At 37.0% G+C, this 21887-nt stretch overlaps 1 protein-coding gene and 1 non-coding gene across 2 annotated transcripts in view; one reads left to right on the forward strand and one right to left on the reverse strand.

Annotated features, from left to right (window-relative positions):
• Positions 1-20792, forward strand: part of Rgs5 (regulator of G protein signaling 5) — a 49999-nt gene extending 29207 nt beyond the window's left edge. The window contains exons 3-5 of the mRNA XM_070034197.1: positions 6310-6371; positions 12859-13025; positions 16082-20792. Of these exons, the coding sequence (XP_069890298.1) occupies positions 6310-6371; positions 12859-13025; positions 16082-16243 (391 nt within the window). The 3' untranslated portion in view covers positions 16244-20792. The remainder of the gene's footprint in view (positions 1-6309; positions 6372-12858; positions 13026-16081) is intronic.
• LOC138835882 (small nucleolar RNA SNORA3/SNORA45 family) lies at positions 2395-2515 on the reverse strand. The gene has a single exon (XR_011374769.1). It is a non-coding gene; the product is annotated as a small nucleolar RNA SNORA3/SNORA45 family (small nucleolar RNA).
• Positions 20793-21887: the final 1095 nt, after the last annotated feature.

Genomic DNA, 21887 nt, shown 5'->3' on the forward strand with positions numbered 1-21887 from the left:
ATTGGATTCCACTCATTTTCTTCCAGATGACAACCACTCCTTAAGTGGATAGCATCAACCCTGTCTCTAGAACTATCCCCTTTAATTCTTCATTGAAGATCACAAGAGTCCTTGGAGAGTTGGTTTGTAAATAAGCAGGCTTTGAAACACCACTGGTTCCATGTCAGGGAGCATAATATTGAACACTGGTAGAATTTTTGTAAAAAAAAAAAAAAAAAAAAGACCTGCCTTTTCTTTTAAAATTGGACCCTATTTCACAAAATGGCACCAGATATCCCTCAGTTATTTAACATACAACATGTGATCATATGCAGTGTTAGGTAACTGTCAGTTAGGAAACTTCCCTGATCCCATTATGACCTGCACACAGCCTACTGCTAAGGAATATCCAAGGCTCTTCCTCAGCATGTTGACACAGACAAAGATAGGTCCTCATAAAGATGTATTAGGCTATATAATAGTTTCTTCCAAAGGTCCATCTGAGGAAAGATAGACTGTTATTTCTGGGAAAAATGAATACTTGTACTATTTCTACTTAATATCTATCATATATTTTCCCCAATTTATAAGTTAATATTTCTGATAAGATTCTTTTGTCTTCCCTCTCTTGTTCCCCACCATTGCAACCTCCACATCTTTGTTCAACTTGGTCATGGTAGGAAACATGAACAGAAATAGAAATATATAATATAGCACATATGATACTGGCACTATGTATATTATGTACTATATATCTTCAATGTAGTACATATATTACATAATATATCATAGAGTACATGATATAATATATATGGCTATATATGTATACACATGTATATGTACCATATATATGATACATATAATAGGCCATATATCATACATATATATATATATGATACATCATAATATGTATATATATGATACCTATCATATGATATATCCATATAGATCTATAGTGATAGATCTCTCTATATATAGATTTTAATCTGTATAGACATATGATGATGACATATATGTGTATCTATATCTATCTATCAATCAATCTATCAGTCTATCTATCTATCTATCTATCTATCTATCTATCTATCTATCTATCTATCTATCTATCTATCTATATGCCAGTACCAGGGCTTGAACTCAAAGTCTCCCATTCTTGCTCAGCTTTCTTGCTTTACCACTTACTTGAACCACACCTCTAGTCTGGTTCTTTGCTGGTTCATTGGAGATGGAGTTCATAGCTTTGAACCACAACCCTTCAGTTCACAGCCTCTTTAATAGCTAGGATCACAGGCATAAGTTACTAGTATCTAGCAGGAAGCTATGGTTCTAAAGAGTCTGAATGTTATGTCAGTGAATCTAGATCTCACAGTTTAAATGGGCCTGTTCATCTTCCTTCTAGAGCCATCTAGATCATTCCTGTCTAAATAGATCCTCTTCATCTTCCCTTCAAAAAGTATAGTTACACGCAGAATTCAAGAATGGAAAGATGGAAAAGGAAAAGGAAAAAGCCAAATGTAATAAAAACTTTTCTATGCCTCCTGCAAGTTTTGATATCACAGAAACATAGGAAAATACAGGAAACTCTGACTTTCATTTCTCATTTTAAATTTAACATTTGTAGAAAGTGGCTAACCCATCTTTTGCCCAAATGACCTTCAACTTAATATAGCTGACTTGGCTGGCAGATAAAGAAATGCCTTATGCTTTAAAAAAAAAGTCCTAAGTGGATATTTCCCTTCTCTTTTCATTACTTCAAAGTGATCTCAAAATGGAAGTGGGGCATAATTGGGTTTATTGCATTGCAAAAATTTTTTTTAAAAAAAGGATAGCTAATTCAATGGAAAGCATGAGGCTCAGAGTACTTATGGAGAGTAAGAATGACATTTCTTAGTAGCAACAGATCAAAAGGTCTACTTTGAAGGAAATAGTTTGGTAATTGTTGACTGGTGGAATAAATTTTTAAAAAATATAGTCCTACATTTCCTATTTTGATTCTGCAGGTTAATGTCCCACGTAAACACTTGTACTATTTGGCTAAATAGATTCAGAAGCAAACTTGTGCTGCCCTTATTGGGTTATTTACCTCTCTTGCCTTCCATCCAATTTCTCCTTCTGAAAATTTGATTTATTTCCGGAAAGATGTTCCCATCCCTAAAGAATCTCTTTCCTTTTTCTCTCTGTTGTTTATTATAATTTTTACAGTGACTACTAAGTGTTTCACTCTCTTCCAAATCCATAACCCCCAACTCTTCCAAATCCCCAACCCTTCATGTTGGGCAAATTTCTCTGACTTTTATCTAGCAAGGAGAGTTTGGCTTTTGTTTTGCTTTTCTAGAAGGACAGAAGAAGATTTACAACACACTATAGCACATACCAACTATCTAAGGGTGATGAAGGAGGTCTTCCCTCTAGTGGACATGTTTCTGATCTGAACACGAATGGGGACCCTGGCTGACCCCACCAGTAAGTCAAGACCAGAAGAGTCTCTCGAGAACTCTAACATATCATGATAAAATTTTTCCTACATGAACTCCATCAACTTTTATTTTCTCATCATTTTCTATCATTCCTTTTTAAAATCTACCTGTATTCACTCAGAGGAAAAATTAACTCTCTGGGATGAAAGTGTTCTTAATCTTGCTTATCTTTCTTATTTTTTTAGGAAACATTTCAGTTGCTTAATATATTTTCAATCTTGATTGATTAAAAAGAAAGTAGGAGAAAAATGAGGGAAGGGGTAACAAGTTTGACAAGAAATGTACTTATTACTATATTTATGTAATTGTAACTCCTCTGTAGTTCACCTTAAGAATAAAAAAAAAAATCGAGTCAGTATAATTTGTGGAGAGGAAGGGGAAAAACAAGTCGTTTAAATAAGGATACAAGTGAACCCGTTGCAGCAATGAGAAGTACAAGTTGTCATGTCAAAAACGAACTTTACAACTTTGGTGGGGGCGAGGGGGGGGGACTGGGAAGGCATGTGAAGGGTAAACAAATGAGGAGGCTGCAATGCTTGATAGGAAATGTACCCATGTAATTGTAACCCCTCTGTACAGTAAGTTCACAATAAAAAAAATAAAAAATTGAATCATTGGGAAATTAAAAAAAAAAACAAGAACAAAAACAAAAAAGCAACAATTGCTGATATTTCTGTACCAAACTCCAGCTTCAGTTACAGATTTACTAGTTTGAACAACTCTTCAGCTGATATTCCTATACCAAACTCCAGCTTTGGTTTCAGATTTACTAGTTTGAACAACTCTTTTTCCTCAGATCTTGTCTTCTTCACTTGGAGCAAACAAGTACCCTTCCCTATTTCACTATCTCTGCTCTCCAGCCCCTTGGCATATAACATTCACTTCTCTTCTCAGAGAACTCTCAAAGTCTATATGAACTTCTAACATTTTCTTTGTCTTCTCATTAGGCTTTAAACTCCTCCTCTGCCCCGATCTACCCCTCTCCCTCCTCCTCCTCCTCCTAGGCCCCTTTTCTGATTTGTCTTCATCTCACTAGCTATCTCCTTGTTAAAATTCTCTAAGTGCTTCCCACACACACACACCAAGGCTCTGTTGCAGGTCATCAAAATGAACAATACATAAAATTAGTAAGCCACATAAGTTTAGTTTGTGATAAAAGTTAGTTATTGGTACATACATGTAATCCCACCTACTCAGGAGAGAAGGCATGGGTAAGAAGATCATAGCCCAGGCTAGAACTGGCAAGAAATATCTGAGACCCTCTTTAAAATTTAACCAAATCAAAAAAATGAGGAGGAGGCATGGCTCAAATGGTAGAGTACTCACCTAGGAAATGCAAGATCCTGAATTTAATCCCCAGTGCCACAAAATTTAAAAGAGAAGGAAAAAAAACAAAATCAATATCAAAGCCAAGCCAAACAAACAAAAATCCCACTTCTGGCACATAGAATAGTTAAAACACTTTGCATGGTTACAGTCCATGCATGGAATTGACAGCAAGAGAGCAGGTACAGTCATGGTTTATAGGACTCATTGTTTAAATATAAGTTAATCTTCTTCTGTGGCTTTCAATAGCCAGACAAACTTTGGGTGAAATAAGACAGCATGCACTCACGTATAAATTTGACGCATCTACATTTATTGGAGGCAGTGAGTTTTGCTCAGGATCAATCTCAAGTCCATTAGCATTTACTGAGCCCGTATCCCATGGCCAATGTTGACCTGGAAATCATGGGTGGGTGATAGATGGAGAAACAAGAAAACTGTTGCATATATATATATGGACTCACAATTGCACATACATCTTTATCATCACAACAGAGGTCACTTATTCAGATGCCACTGTGGGGGGACAAGCCACAGGATAGGGTGGGAGGGGAAGGGGTCTCTATGGATGATACGCTATGGTTTTCCAGCAGCAAGGACACCATTGTCATACTGGGAGTTTAGGCAAGTAAAATATGGTAAGAATGGTGAAAGGAAGGGAAAGCTGCCAGCACCACGTACTATGGTCATTTCCCAACCAGATGGCATTTACACTGGGCATTATAAAACACACAGTTAATCATTCCTATAAATGCTTATATGTCCTGTCATTTGGAGTAGCTTCCTCTCCCTCTGTCATACACCCACACAGAGACTTTGTGCTTACTCTCTCTGTGGTGAGCTGGGACCTTGCTTTATTGGTCATTTAGAGATCTGCATCTATCTTGTTCCCAAAGAAGCCAGACTTAATGAGGGCTGACAAATTCTGAGAATCAGGACAGGATGAACTGTTACCTCCTAGGCTGGTCATCAGGACACTAGGATGCAAGCTGTGGGAGATATGTCATGTTTGACTGGGACCTTAAATCCATTTGGACTGATTTCACCCCCAGGCATACCCTCTGAACACGTCCTTTTCAGGAATTTAATCTTGGCTGTGATGCTACTAATATTGACCTGGTTCTAACAAGACCATTTGGGACAAAGGAGATCTGGTAATAAAGTTTGGTGCACCTCCCCATGACATTGTTTCTTCCTGAACTCCTTTATCTTGGCCAGAAGAAGATGAGGGCCAAAGGTGATTGCATTCTGGGAGAATATTTTTAAAATCAGATGATTCAGTGAGTCAACTCCCTTTGGTCTGAGCCAGTTGCTTTTGTTCAGTAATTCAATGTCTTGCTGCTTCTGCAAACAACTGGACTTGTTAGATGTCTATTTTATGGGAAATGTTGAACCCACAGTGAACAAATTAAAGAGTATATGGCCTTATGTTGAATATGTAGGTCTGAAGTGACATGTCCATAGAGAAAGTTCTTGGTATAAAGCAATATAGAAGAGTCAGAAGGAGTTATTGACTTCTAAAAAATTTATCCTTTTTATAGTATAGAGACACATTTCAACCACATCTCATGTCACTTTTCCTCCCCATGTCCCTTCCCATGAACAGAAGTGAAGGGAGCTCACTTGTGAAAAATAAACTTCCAGGGAATTAGTGTGTTTTCAATCTATTATACTTGTCTTTATAGCCTGGAAAATAGAAAATACCTCAGGTAATTTCACAAGGATTGTTACGGTCATTTTTGTCAAGTATAAGTTTCAAAGAGTGAACAGATAAAACATGATGAAAAAATCACATGATTTAAGATTCACACTCTGTACATTGCAATGAGGAACTGAAAAGTTAGGAAATAATCATGGTGTTTTTAGCCAAGAAATCCACTGCTGCCTTAGACTCCTTACACAGACAGAATGAGGCAGAATCTGAACCAGCAACATGAAAAATGAAATGATTATATTGATCTCAGATGCTGGCTTCAAACATTGAAATCCCCAAAATATCATTTCTTACAAGTCAGAAGCAATAATTTTCCTGAAAACTGATAAACAATTTTAGAGCTAAGGAAATTCTAATTTGCAAAATCATCCTTGTTCCCCTTCCGCTTATAATAAATGCCCTATCAGTCTATTCTGATTTGACAATGAAGAACTCACATCCTAGTACAAGAGTTCAAATAAGGTGCTCCCAGAGGGAACAAATGCGGTCAACCATCCCTACCCCCTCCTGCCACCACCCCTCAGGCAAAATCAGCTCACTTAGACACATCCTGCTGTGAGAAAAGGATTGGTGGTTGAAAGCAAATCGCTGCTGGCTATCTGCATATATAAATGTTAAAATAAAAGCAGCAGTGTAGATATATGAAAGCAAACCTATCATCAGACCAGTTGTTAAAAAAAAATTCAAATGTCCTTGTCCTGAGAATGGGTATTACTTCCACCACATAGAGAAACAAGGCCAAGGCATTGCTGTGCATGTATTTAACTCCCTACCAATGCTATCAGCATTTTCTGTTCTTATTCTTGATTTTAGGCCCTCGCTGGATGAGGCCCTGCAATGGCGTGACTCCCTGGATAAGCTCCTGCAGAACAGCTGTAAGTTCACATTATTTCTTATTATGATTAGGATGGAGACAGAGACACAAAACACTTTGGTTTGGCTCATGTCTTTCTTCCTCAATTTCAACATTTCTTCCATATTTCAAAGTGGCTTCAACAAGAGAAGATTTCCATGGGTGTGCAGTCATACAGCTGGCTAGGAGAGGAAAAAGCAACTGTGGGAAAAAGGAAGACATACTTGCTTACTTATGTGAGCAGAGCAAGTGGCTTGACCTGAGTGCTTGTTACAACTCTCAGCAGTAACACTGAAAAACTATGGACTGGTGAGGATTGATAGTAGCAGTACAAAGATCTCTGCACAAGTTATGGATTATATAGCTCTAACTGCTGTCAGCTACTCTGGTGGCCTGACAAGAATTATATCTTGAAGTTCAGATCCTCTTCTGACAGCAGACCATATTTTTATGTTCAAAACAATATAAACATCAGAATTCTTTTCCAAATGAAAACCAGCACAACAATGAATACTCCTTACCTTTTCCCTAACCTCAAATCCTTACTTATTCTCATACTTATAGTATCAATTTCAAAGGTCTCATAGTGAAGACTCACCAGGTTAACTCTGGGGCTAGTCTTCAGGAAAATTGAATTGTTGTCAGAGTGCGTAAGATTTCCACATAATCCCTTTGTACTCATTCATGCCTCTTATCTGATGAAATTCTCTCTTTCCTATAAGAGCTAACCTTCATGTCAAATGCCTAGTGTTCCCTCCAGAATGAATGATTCACCCTCTGGACTTCCAGAGACTTCTGTCAGCACATTGTTGATGCTGATGGGTAGTTTTTGCATTGCTTTCTGTTTGTTGTTGTCTTCCTTCTGTGAAAGATTCCTGAGGAAGGACTGGTGGCTAATGTCACTGACCTGCACAAAAGACACTTGACCTACTTCTCTGCACATCAGCGGCTGTGTAGGAACAACTATAAGTCACACTTTTGCTACTCAGTTCTTATGAGATATTTTTGTTTGAATCTGCTAAAATGAATAATGTGTATCTACAAAATGTCTGAGGTTAGCTGGGATTCACACAAAATAGGGAAGGAAGACAGATGTATTTGGGAAAGACATGCTTCCAGAAGTTTACAATTACTTCTGATAAACTTAAAGCATTTAAACTTGGAGAAGAGCATATCTGTTGAGTTATGAGACATTTGGCAACTTTTTTGTATTAAAATAGGCCATTTCCCCTCATGGTTGATAGAATAATCCAGTTATTCCTTATGCCAAATTTTTCATCAGTGAGTATAAAGACAATTGTTACCAAGCCTCTAAATAATACAGAAGCAGGTAAGTTGCTATTCAATCTTTTCTACCTAGCAATGATGCTCTTTTACTCATTCAATTATCCAGTGTCTTTCACTTTATTCTTAAAGTACATCTTCTTCAATGCTCTGCCCTCAGTTCTATGAGTGTCCCCATCTATTTTCATCTATTAGGTCTATGGGGGTTTATGACAGTATGTTGTTTCTGTAAACACAAAAAAATAGATTGCATTTGGGTGCTTATATGACACTATTTCTTCCAAATGATCATTTATGAGAGAGACGGGAGAGTGAAACAATTGAGTGGCAGTCAAGTTTTTAGTGGATCCTCCTTTCCCAGGAGTTCTAGAAGGTCAAAATATTTTCTTGATACACTCTTGAGACTGAAGTAGCCTGAATCCAGGCTCTTTTTTATTAATAAGTTTTTTTGTTGTGAAAATACTGTACAGAGAGGATAAAATTACATGAGCAAGGTAATGAGTACATTTCTTATCAAGCATTGTTGCCTCCTCCTTTGTTTCCCCTTACCATCCCTGCCCTCCTCCTCCCCCGCCCTGCAAAGTTGTAAAGTTCGTTTTTCGACATTAAGTCTTGTACATCTCACTGTTGCAATGGGTCCACATGTATCCCTATTTAAACAATTTTTTTCCCTTCCCCTCCACAAATTATACCAACATCAAATACAGGGAAAACAGGGTTATACCGTGGGGGAGGGACATACAAAACAACAAAGAAATTATCTTATAAACAGGTTAGAAACAATAACAAGAAAGAAAAACCATTTGAGTCCTTATCTTGGGGTTCATTTCACTTAGCATCAATTTTTTGTCTCTACCATTGCCTTTCCTTTCGTTTCTCTTTCTTTGTTTTTTAGAGTTTTTAAAAATATTTTTCTTCTTGTCATCTAAGTCACTGGAAAGCACAATTTCCATGCAAGACAATTATTTTTAATAATAAAAGCAAAACTAATATGTCGATTCCTTACATGCCAGGTAACTATTCTAAGCACTTTGTATGCATTTACCTATTAAATGATTTTAATAATTTTGACATAGTTACAATAATAATCCCTCTTTTTAGAACAGGAAACTGAAATTTAGAGAGGCTAGATGGCCCACAAAGTACTAAAGCAATAGCAAAATCAGAAAATTGTTTTTGCTTTAACGTTTGTATATTTTGATCTGCCAATCGGAAGGAAGGAAATGCTTCCATTCAGTGAAAACCTGTATTAACTATTAAGTGCACAGGTTTGGGCTAGAAGATAGGAAGTAAAAGAGAGGCAGAAGTAAGTGAAACTCAAACCTGGAACTTAAAGAATTTATATTTCTTGGAAGAGATGGCTACAGAAGTAAGTGATCTCAACAAAAGAACAGAACTGATCTCTTCCTACCTAGGAATGAAAATCCTCAGCAGTGGTGAAGACACCTCAGAAATGAGGCAACATTTTTTAATAATGACAAAGCTGAATCTTAAATTTGTTATAAATAACACTGACAAAGCCAGAATTTATGGAGATACATACATAATGATAGTTGTTTGGCACCATGTAAGAGCTGTGTCTGAATACTACAATCCTAGCCACAGCCCTATCAAGTAGGTCCCCTTATCTCCATTGAAGCAACTTGACCAAGTTTCTGCAACAATATCGTGTGCCAGGATTCACTCCCAGGAGATCTTGGCTGTAGGATCCATGCTGTCATTCAATAAGCTATGTAATGTTGCGTATCAATTGTCAGTACCATTTTCTTCTTCTTCCTCCCTTCTATGGGAAGAGATTTGTGCACTCTTCTTTTTAGTATCTTTTCCTTTATAGAATACTCACTGGGACTTACCTAATTCTGCTTTTATTAACCAAGTGATCTTATAGGTGCTTCCAGGAGATTGGACTGGCATCATCTGCTTTCTGGGTAGTCAATGCCTGGGGAGGTATGTTGAGAGGGTTAGGGAGGCTCATGCAGGAGCAGCAGGGAATGTGTGGCTTTCTAGAGATGTAGGTTGGGAGTTCTCCTGGGGTGTCAAGGGCAGAGAAGGTGGGAGGGCAGAAAAAATATGCTTTCTTATATAAATATTTAGCTTGGAGTCTTCAACTCTTGTCCCAAGAAGACATCCTCAAGGGTGATAGGAATTCAGCAGAGAAGCTATCACTAGAAAAGTATAGATTAGTAGAAATGCTGGGCTACTAGAGAAGGTATCATTAGAATGAATGAATCAATAGAAAAACCACAGTGTAGGAAGGAGAAAGAGCAATGAGAATTGTTGTAGAGGGTCCCATAAAACAATTCCCTAGAAATGCTCAAAAGTCAGGTGACAGGAAGAATAAATTTAAACATCTCCTGGATCAATAGGGTATAAAACCATTTGTGAGTTAGGGTCCATGTGTATACATGGACAAAGTCTTGAAATAATTTTGTGGAATTCAACTAAAGCTATAGAACCAATACACAGGGTAACTCACTACCCTGGAAAATTCTTTTCTAGGCTTATTTGCTGGAAGTATAGTAAATGTCAACTCTGTTGTCACGTCCTGACACATGCCCTTTCATCTTAAATAACAATGTTTGGGAGGACTTATCTTTTAGCTCTCCATTTTACAACAATATAGAAAGGATGATTCAGAATGCCTGGTAGTTTATTGGGTTTGGGGGTTAATAAGAATTAATTTGACATGGGCCTATTTTTTAGAACTATTTTCTCCTCTGCAGTCTTAGATCTAGTCTGTAAGAACTCATAAGGTTTCATTTCCTGGCAGCTGAAAATCCCTGGGAATTTTTCCATTTCCACAGAGACTATTTGACATCACTTGTTTAATACGCAGTGAAACTTTTAACCATGACACAAAGAGAACTAGTCCTTATTTCTTCTTTCAGTATATATGTTGACTCCCATGTCATTAAATGATGATAAATGGTGATGGGAATCTAACAGAAAATACAGGTAGAGATAGAAAGAAAATACACCTGATTTTAACTAGGAAAGGCTATCAAAGAATTTTAAAGTCATTCCTCAATTGAGGTCTCTAGAGGAAATTGTTTATCATTTCTATCATTATTCCATGATAGGTTTTTAAGTATTGTTCATAAAAATATTTCTAGAGTAGGTATAGGGAGAAACGATTAAATTATGCAATGCCTTGTGTGGATGCTGAAATCGATCGTGGCTTTAATTCACTCCAGGTATTCTGTTTCTTCAGAATTGAATGTGGTTTCAGAGACTGTGAAGAGCATGGGTGATAAAAATATACCTAAAGTAATTGAAATACTGGAGGATACTACATCTCTGCTTTAATCACCACATATATTTTTGCTTATGTGTCAAGTCACTGCATGAGGCAATGACTAGTGAATGCAAATTCAGTCTGTACGAAAAAAAAACTTACAGGAGAAAAACTCAAGGGAAAGAGAAATAGATCGAAACTGGGTCAAAGAAAATGCATTGTGAATAGTGAATACATTCTGAAAGAACTCATGGATTGTTGTAGAAGCATCTCTGATGGGGCAAGTTGGAGGAAAATTGGAGTCCTTTTTACCTCTGCCCTGAAGGAAGGTGACACATAAGCTGGCTGGATTGGTACATCTTACAGATAGAAAATTAGAATATAGCTGGGCACCATTGGCTAACGCCTATAATCCAGGCTACTCAGGAGGCTTAGATCTGAGGATCGTGGTTCAAAGCTAGCCTGGGCAGGAAAGACCATGAGATTCTTATCTCCAATAAACCACCAGAAAACTGGAAGTGGTGCTGTGGCTCAAAGTGGTAGAGTGCTAGCCTCGAGCTGAAGAGCTCAGGAACAGCACCCAGGCCCAGAGTTCAAGTCCCATGATCGGAAAAAAAAGTTGAATTACCTCATTTCTCTAGAATTTTTCTTTTCTTATGTAACAAGTTAACACAGATTTTCTTTCTACATATATATATATATATGTATATAATTTGTTGGAATTTTGGCTTAAAATGTTTCATACATATGAAATATGTATCTAATATATGAGATTCATATATATAAGGTATGTGAATGTATATAAACATACATATTTTTTATGTTTTCCATCTCCCTTACCTTATTAAATCTTCCCCACACATTCTATTCACCTTCCATGTTGGAAATTAATAAAGAAAGATGGGAAATAAATGGAAAGAAAAATGACCAGATCCAAGAATTTTCTGAGATGGCAATCTATCTATATCTTTATGTAGATGGATGTGTTTCATAAACTAAGATTTGTTGTAGCATTACAACTGAAGACAGAATGATGATTGTTACTTTAAAAGCAATATATGTCAATCAGAGATATGTCATTTATGGCCACAGTAACTAATTACATGTGGCATCTCTATCTGACCCTTCCCTTTAGTTCTTACATTGAATGTTACTACCTTCCCTTCCCTAACCCTGTTATGACTCTGTAGTGATGCACCTTTTTCTTTACTGTATGAATACTTAGTGTAGTTCTTCATTTTTCCTTTGACTATAAGCTTCACTGGACAGGAGCCATGTTTATTTTATTTACCACACTGACTAAACATAGTACCTGAAGCATAACAAATTACTTGGAAATAATTTTCAGAAATAAATTACCAGGATTATGTATGATACTCTTCATTACTATTTTTTATACTGGCAAACCATATGTGAAATGATTGTTTCTGCATTGGTAATTGATATGTGTCTAGAATGGCATCAGTGTCAATCATGTTCCTGGATGCCATAAATAGGTTTGTGTCACCTAAATGCACACTGCATTCAGTTGTATCAAAAGACAAGCTAATAAACTTCTGTCCGTGTCAGAGGTTCCTTTGTCATGACATTTGTACTGACCTTGTATTTTTCTCTCAGTCCAACTAAACTAGAAAGCAGGCAGTCATTTTATTTCTATTCCAAGAAGCTGAATCACATGTCTCTTTGGGAAGTGGCTCAGAGTACTGGATCGATGCATGGACTATTAGTCAGATAGTCTAGGTTTGAATCCTGGCTCTGCCACTTACATTTGGGCAGCTGTGAGTAGTTATTTGACTTCTCTGACCTCACCAGTGGAGTACTTACATGTGGCACCTGTCTCTTAGCCATGAATCAGAGCTGAACAAGTAACATTTATAAAGTTCTTGCATCAAGGATAGACATACATAGGAAGTGATTCCAGGCTATTCACAGGCTATAACACTTGTTAAATAAGTTAACAGAACATCTTAAGTGACTCTTTTCTTGCTAGATGGGCTTGCCAGCTTCAAAAGTTTTCTGAAGTCTGAATTCAGTGAAGAAAACCTTGAGTTCTGGATTGCTTGTGAGGATTACAAGAAAATCAAGTCCCCTGTCAAGATGGCTGAGAAGGCAAAGCAAATTTATGAAGAATTCATCCAAACCGAGGCTCCTAAAGAGGTTGATTCTGATGTGGGGTGGGGGTGGGGGGTGGGAGTTTGCATGTGGTTAGTTGAAGATCAGATCAACACTTTCCCAAGAAGGATGCAGACCTGAGATACAGATCCAACATTTAGCACTGAGGTCTGCCCCTATTTGTGAGTGGGCTTTGTCAGCACAAAGGCACAACAATGCAGTCCGATTGGCACTTAACAACTTGAGTCCTGTTCAGACCACTTCATGCGATCTTAAGTTGGAGAGATGCCACTGAGGATTCTTGGATGACAGTGCTCTCCTCTATCAAAATAAGAATAATGGATATTTGTTTTATGAGTGTTTGAGATAACTGTCTACTGAGTATTCCTACTATTTGTCTTTTTTTGTTCCTCTTTCCTTCCCCTTACCTGTCTTCAAATTTCCCCTTTTCCCCCTTTTCTGTTTTTTCACATCCTTTGTTTCTCTTTCCCTGGCTTTGGGCATTCATACCCTAGTTGGGAGAAGTGCACTTCTATTCATGAAAACCAAAATAATACAAGATAGTAGTGCTACAGACTGGCTGCTGTTTGATTAGAAAAGACAGCATATGTGTTTGTTTCAAAGAAACTTTGGAGAAACTTTATCTTTTCCTTTGCTATTTAATTAAACCAAGTTCCCCTTATCCTAATCTGAACATTACATGTTTCATAGAAACCTGTTTGGAATAAGGAACAGAGATGACTGAACAGCTCTTTGTGTAGAAAGTCATTTATTTACCATGATTTGAAAGGAGGAAGTTCATAACATCTTTTTTTCCTCTACATGTGGGGTAGAATACTGTAGTTTCAACATACACTAAAAAAGACATCAAATATGTTTGGATAGATGGGAAAACTGTATGACTCAATACCAACAGATAATTCTTTCCATACACAGACAGCAAAGGTTAGAAGGATGAAAGTACAGAATAATGAAAGCCAATGTTAAGAAAATGAAAATCTCCAAGAAGGGAAATAGGTTGTAATACTGCTGTGGGCATTGATTTGGAAATTCTCTCCAGATCTCCCCTCCTACTTCCTCCACCTCCCATTATAAGCACATAAGTTAGCTCTCCACTAATTTTTAATTTAATTTTATTGTAAAGATGCTGTACAGAAGGGATACAGTCACATGAGTAAGGTAATGAGTACATTTCTTGTTTTGAATTGTTACCCCCTCCTTTGTTGTTTTCCCATATCCCTTTCCTCCTCCACCTCCCACGCTCTTCCCCGCCCCGAAGTTGTAAAGCTCATTTCCAATATAGTGTCTTGGGGGTATCAATGCTGCAATGGTTCATCCTGTGTCCTAGTTTCATCATTTTGTTATTCCCCTTCCCCTCCTCAAATTGGACAAATGTATATAAAAGATGGGGTTGGAAGGGCATTATGGCTCAAGTGGTATTGTGCTCACCTTGAGCTGAGGGACAGAGCCCAAGCCCAGAGTTCAATCCCTAGGACTGACAAAAAAAAGATGCAGGGTACCAATATCAAGTACAGTGACAACAGGAGATATACCATAGGGGGAAGATTTGTTATTGCTGAATGTGGAGGCAGACATTGGAATCCATCATCTCTGAGGCTGCTTTCAATTCCGGCATTCCTTTACATCTACTGTGCCTACTTTAAGCAATGACATTGAACTTCCAAAGACAAACTAGTCAGGCTGTCCTGAGTGGGAACTGCCCAATTAAGCCTTTGTCTTGACTCTAACCTGCCATAACTATCTGAGACTCTGAAATAACCCTCTTTTCCATAGTGATGACCTCTATCATCCTAGGAAAGACCTGAAGCAATTTTCATTGTTCTGATCCAGGACTATTGACTGATTTGGATTCTACTTTTCTTTTTAACACTTAGTCATCCTACAAGTCATGAAAGCATGCATTGTAAAGTATAAATGTCCCCTTCACATCCCAGTGGGATAGACTCATATGTTGTATCTTGCACAGCTCACAGCTCAGGAACCCATTCACATAGGCCCTAATAGTAATGATGTTCCAGGAAGTATGATGTAGTGTTCCTGCACCTGGGACATGGGCATCTTGATGCTTTCTAGTGCTCAAGGCTGCTGCTAACAACCTTGGGTTCAAGAGCCACATTGGATTTCCTTTTCTATGCTATTTGTGGCCTTGGACAAGTCACACAATATTTCTATAACTTTATTTCCTCTTCTGTAAAATATAGGAGATGTCTGCATCTCACAGACATGTGGGATTGAATGAATTTATTCACCTAAACCTTGCAGCACACCATCTGACACTGACTAACCTCTCAAATACTCACAGCCATTGGCTATTTTTATGATTCTATCAGAACTATTCTTTCCTCCTTGCTTTTCCAAAGCCATAAAAAAAGATCACAGTCAGAATTTCTTTTTCTGCTGCTACTCCCCCCACAAGGCAGGGAAGTAAATGCTGTGGTAGGAAGATTATCAAATTAATATCAGGACGTCTGGATTGAAATTATGATTGATCTTCTGAATTCAAATGCTCTTACCAGTGCTATGATCTTCAAGTCACTGAACATTCTCTCTCTCTCTCTCTCTCTCTCTCTCTCTCTCTCTCTCTCTCTCTCTCTCTCTCTCTCTCTCTCTCTCTCTCTTTCTTTACTCTCCTGTGTGTGTGTGTGTGTGTGTGTGTGTGTGTGTGTTTATTAGGATTAAATAACACATGTCTTTGTTGGCTAGTAATGGAAAGACTAAAAGCAATTAGATGTCTTAATGTTGGTTCAATCTGAGTTATCCATTTATTGGAATATCAATTTTTCTATCCTGTTGCCTATAAAATAGCAGTGACCCTTCTCATCTTTCTGTAACTCTTCTGGCATCTTGGGATTTTTTTGTTGTTGTTTTTAGACAAGTTCTCAACAACACTACTATGATAACTAATTGAGGGTAACCCTGGACTTGCAATTCTCCTGCTTTGCTTCCTGAGTTGCTAGATTGTAGAAATGAGCCACTAGGCCCAGGATTTATTTTACTGACAAGAAATCCCACCTGTCTTTCCACCCACTGACAATTCCTGTAACCTACGCTGACTCGGTGACTTGTTTTCTGGTCTACAGGTGAATATTGACCACTTCACTAAGGACATCACAATGAAGAACCTGGTGGAACCTTCCCTGAGCAGCTTTGATGTGGCCCAGAAAAGAATCCATGCTCTGATGGAGAAGGATTCTCTGCCACGCTTTGTGCGTTCTGAGTTTTATCAGGAGTTAATCAAGTAGTAATTTGATCTGCCTATGAAAAACATTCCATGAGTCCTGCTTTCCATAACAACACTGAATTATCCAATCACATGCACATCTAGCTTTCCATAGCAGCTTTGCTCAAAGATACCCACACAGAGAATTCCAGGGAGTGCCCATTACTCTTTTGCCTACAGCAGTCTGGATGTGGATCTGTTGTCTGAGAGCCTTTCATTCTTCCTGCCCTATTCGATTGAGCTCTACCCAGTTTCTGTCAGTCTTCATTCATCACAGAAAAATCTTGCCTAACACAAAGCTATCTCAGAGAAGAATATGGTACAGTCAAGTGTGGGGAAAGATTATTGCCACCTAAACTAGCCTGAAATAAAAGAGAATATAGTTAAAAGGCCAATTTCAAAGGAACACGATTGATTGTTTTAATCCTGACTGAAAGAGATTACTCCTCTAATAATTTCTGAATTTTTAAAAGTCATAAGCTTTTTATGAGATAACCATTTGATTTTCTAATAGTGCTTTCTCCAAAATCATCTTTATGTTAATTGCATATGATGTGATACATAAGGTATGCAAACATGAATATCTTGTTTATGTAAAATCAATCTAAATATAATTTATATTAATCCTGACCTTATATCTCCCTTACTGGTCTCTCTATAAATTGTTTTTTAAATTGGTGACCTAAGATCAACAATGAATTATTATATAAAAATATCTATGTAACTGAGATGCAGGCCAAAATTTAATTTCCAAATGATTTGAAATCCTTCCGAGTGTACAATTAATCCCCAAATTTCTGACTCTAATCATATAAAATAAAACTGTTGCCATGCTTTGGAGTGGCCTATCATCTCAATATCAAAAGGGCAATGCACTAAAAAGGGAAAAATAATCTCAACATTAATTATAATTAATTATCTTATGATGCCATCTGTTTCTTTAGTAATGATTATGTTCAAATACCAAATTGTCTTTGAAAAAAGGTGACTATGTGAAAGCTTTCTAAATGAGACAGCTTTCAAATATCCTGCACTTTGCAAAATAATAGAACCTTTTTACAACCAGACTTCCTTCACTCTCCTGCTTTCTGAATTAGTAACTTTTAATTATAGTCAGAAGTTCAGATTCACACTCCCAACATGCCTCATACAGCAAAGTGATAGGCTATGGTATTTTTAATAGATTTAAGCTTATAGTTCTCTATTTCATTATTATAAGTCTTGCTAAAATCTTTTTTCATAGATTTTTATGTAGTAATAATTCACATAATTTAGTAAGAAATATAAGTAAACGGAACCATATAAGGATAGTTAAATTGAGGGCATTGAGTTGATTTTTAAGAAAGAAGGTGTTTTGAACAGGACTAATAAAATTCTTAAATGGTTAAGTAGATTACATTGTTTAATTTTATATTTGCTCTTTTTCCTTTTTCATTCACATACTCTTAGTTTCCCACCATGTGTATCTCATTTATTCACTTATTTTCTAAGAATATTGAAAGCTAAGTGACTTTGTTGTTCTTTTCTTTGGGCAAACACTGTGGATGTTGGTATGGCTTTTGGGGTTTCAAAGGATATTTTATCTGAATTATTGACATTTCACATTCTCAATATGAATTAAAGTGACAGAATATACCACAAAGTTACAAGTGATAGGAATTCATGCCAATATTGTCATTTATACTTCCAATATTGTAGCGGAGCTCTTCATGTATCAATATATGAGATATATGAGCTCAACACTGTGGGCATGGAGAAGTTCTCGTTATGTGCTCTTGTGTGGGATTGACAAGGCACTCAGACGAAAAGTCCCAGCAGGTATTCTGACATTCTTCCTCAGCAGCTAGCCATTCTGTACCAAGTAAACAAAAAGTCTCAGACCTTGAAGTCTTAAGAATCTACGCAAGTTCATTTCTCCTTGAATGCCATACATTGTTAAGAAAAATTAATGTAGTTAAAAGTTTAAATTTTTTTTTTGGTCAGTTGTGGGGTTTGAACTCTGGGCTTGGGCACTGTCCTTGCGCTTTTCAGCTCAAGGCAAGTGCTCTACCACTTGAGGCACAGCACCACTTCCAGTTTTCTAGTGGTTTATTGGAGATAAGAATCTCACGGATTTTCTTGCTCTGGCTGGCTTTGAACTGCAATCCTCAGATCTCAGCCTCCTGAGTAGCTAGGATTACAGGCATGAGCCACCGGTGCCCGGCTTCAAATATTTTGAAAACTGTGCATCTTTTATGGGAGGCTGAAGTGTAAATGGAGGATGAAGAGAGCCTTTGCTGAACCCAGAGGAAAAGGGCAGGAAGGGCATCTCAAACTAGGGGTGTAAAGTTTCAACAGCGGAAATAAGGGAAATCCTGAAGCCAAATGGTCACATTGTACCCACACATCTATCTATAGCTATAAGTATTTTCGCTCTATACATACCTCCATGTATATTCTTCTATTATAAAAAATAATAAAATGAGCATGAATATTCTAGACCCAAATGAGAAGCCATATGTATGAAAATTGCCCTAGAAATTCTTTTGGGAAAGCTCTTTGAAACATAAATAATACAGAACTATTTTAAAAACAGCAAGAAAGAAAGAAAAGTAAAAGCAACACTTCTATGTTGGTAGTAGTTTCTATGGTTACTTAAGACAATATATTCCTTTTAATCTTGGAAATTAGAAAACATGGGATGTTCTTTCCAGGAAAAAAATGGGTAACCTCTATCTATCATTTCTCTCCTTCCTCTCCTTCCTTTCTACTTTTACTTGAGTAAATTGCCTGGGAAAAATGAAGGCTCATGTTAGAGCCCTGTGTTTGCTTTTTCCCCCTTATGAACAAGGAACTATAGTCATAGTGGATTTGGGATGTAGGAACATGTTAGAACCAAGTTTTGGTCAGTGGAAAAAGAAGTATTTGTTTTTGTTCTTGAGAGAGACCTATGATTAGCCTAGGTATTATCTCATAACTAAGTTTTATTGCTTGGGGTTAGGGTCTGGGCAAAAAGACAGACTATCAGTTCCAGAGTAACTAGGAAACTATGTTCATGTTTTGTTAAAAAGCAGTGGTGGGTCATGTGAAGAGCCCTCCATCCTTCCCTTCTTCCTCCTCTGATACTTATACATTCCATCACAAATTTTATGATTTGAGGATCATCTGAAAGGCTAGTTATATTTAAGCTAAATGACCTTTACTCCTGAAACTATTCCCATTAGTAAGCCATTTTCCCTATTCCTTGAGAATCTTGATTGTTTGGGAAACGATGAGTCATGAGATAAAAGACAAGAAAGCAGAAGAAGGAAGTTGTAAAGAAGTACCCAGACTTGTGAAATTAGTCCACTGGCTAAGAAAGATTTAAGAGACGCTCACTTCAACTAAAAATCCAACTGCTTGTTGCTGTCATTTTCCATCATTGCAGGGAGGCATTTCTTTACCCACCATGCAGCTATACAAGAAAGCCCATTTTAACACCCTAGAGAACTTTAACTAGAAGAAAAAAAATGTGGAGAATCTCCTAATACCATTTGACTTGTATGTGCCAGAAAGCAATGAGTAGAGAACCCAATTTCTAAAATATTTAATCATTCAAACCTAAGAGCAAGACAACTCTATGTTGGTTTTGGATATAAGGTTTTGGTATAACTTGATCTATGAGACCACTCTGGCTTATCATTGATGTTAAAAGCACACAGTTAACATTTGCTTAGGACAAAGATCTTTAGTTAATAACTTAGCAACAACTTCTTATGTTAAATATACTTTTTTTCTTTTTTAACAAATCATCTGTCAAACCAAAGCAATTGATATCCAAAGAAATGCTTTCCCCAAAACAATTCTGGAACTGAAGGTTCAACTCTTTCCATTTAGAAGACATCTGAAACTTTGAATGGAAACTCATATCATAGCATGATAATATTTGGAGTACTATCTTCAGCCCATAGATTAAAAATAATCTTATATTTTCTAGTAGAAAAACTATAATACAACCTTATTCATATCTATTTGACTAAACCTATGGCAAGTTACTTACTCTCTCATTAGTGATATTCTCCTCCCCACATATCCCCTGTACTTTCCTTTCCTTTTTTCTCTGTAACAGGAAATATTTAAAATAGTTGAGTCTAATCAACGTTATGTGATAGTGAATACATTAAAAGCATTTAACTTCCTGTCTAAGAAAATATACAGGCCAATGCAGACAAGACAAAGCAAAACGCTGAGAAACGTGTTACCAGAGATGAGTAACAAGCATAATGTTTGCAAAACTTCATTTTATGTCATATAGTGCCTGGATATGAGGGAACTAAAGTTTGAGGTTTTTTTTTAAATACTGCAATTTGAAAATCAACATCAGGAGATAAAGTCTGGAGAACGGAGTAGAAGTAAAAGGTTGAGCATGCCATTTTGTCATCATTATACCTATAAGCTTTAAATTCTGGAACAATTGTGTTTATCTTCTGTTTTTTTAAACCCATTATTTTATGAACAACTCTTGTTTCTTGGTAAATAAATCACCATATATATACATATATACATATCTGTAGCCATAATCACAATGTCATATTAAATATATATGCCTGTAATAGCCTCGTGTGTGTCATTTTTGACTCCTGAGCATTCTTTTATGCATTCTTCCTCAAGAAAGATTTGTTTGCTCACCAGGTTTCTAATGGCAGAGGAGCCCTTGATCAATGGAGAGCGGTCCTTGTCAATAAGTGTCCACTATAACCCATCCTAATATGCAAAACTCAGAACAAAATGCAAAGTGCCCTGTTTTCCTATGCTCCGGTGACTCCTGTCTCTCAAGTACCAATGGCAATCACTTACTGATTTAGGGGTATCACCATTAGAAATTGACTGTGTACATCATATTCATTGAATGCTACAATATTTGATGAATGCAGTGCTTTCTTTTTTTTCCTGCACTGGTTAAAAATATGAAATCCAGGTGTCACTATAAGAAGCTATGACCTTAAAAATTATGCTAAGATAGTTTATATAGAGTATTAGTGTCACATAATGAGGAGGATTGGACCTAGGGGAGAAAGCTTGTATACAAAGAATAAAAAGCCTATATAGGATCAGATTATAGAAATAAGTAATAATTGGAATCCATGTGGAAAGAGAGAGAGAGAAGAGAGGAGAAAAGAGGAGAGAGAAGAGAAAGAGAGAAAAGAAAGGAGAGTAGATCATAGGATGGTGGAAGTAGAGGAGAGGAAGACAGGGAAAGGCAGGGGAGAAGGAATGGAAGAGGGGAGAGGAGCCAAGATAGAGCAAAGAGACAAAGAAAATTCAACACGGACATTCATGAGGACTTTTCTTAGTCTTTGACAAGTATTTTAATTTTCATTCCTATTCCCCATGCAGAATCATTTCAACCTTCTCTCCTCTTCATTTCAATGATCTTGTATGAGCTTTTGAGAGTTTCCACCCAGAAGTATTACTGGAACAAAGATAACAGACTTCTTCTTCTCTCTCCCCAAGAATAAGTGTGATATTCTCGAGATCAACATGAAAATTAGTGACAGAACAGAGCTTGTAAATCAGATTGCTTCTCAAATTCCTGTTTGGTTCACTACAGCAGAGAACTTGCAGGACAGTTGGGTAATTTGGCTCTAAGATCATTATAACTGGGTTCAAAGTTGGAACCTAGTTCTATTATGTGTCCAAGTCAGGAT

Source organism: Dipodomys merriami, unplaced genomic scaffold (assembly GCF_024711535.1).
Source record: "Dipodomys merriami isolate MVZ:Mamm:240054 unplaced genomic scaffold, mDipMer1.0.p SCAF_24, whole genome shotgun sequence".
Lineage (NCBI taxonomy): Eukaryota > Metazoa > Chordata > Mammalia > Rodentia > Heteromyidae > Dipodomys > Dipodomys merriami.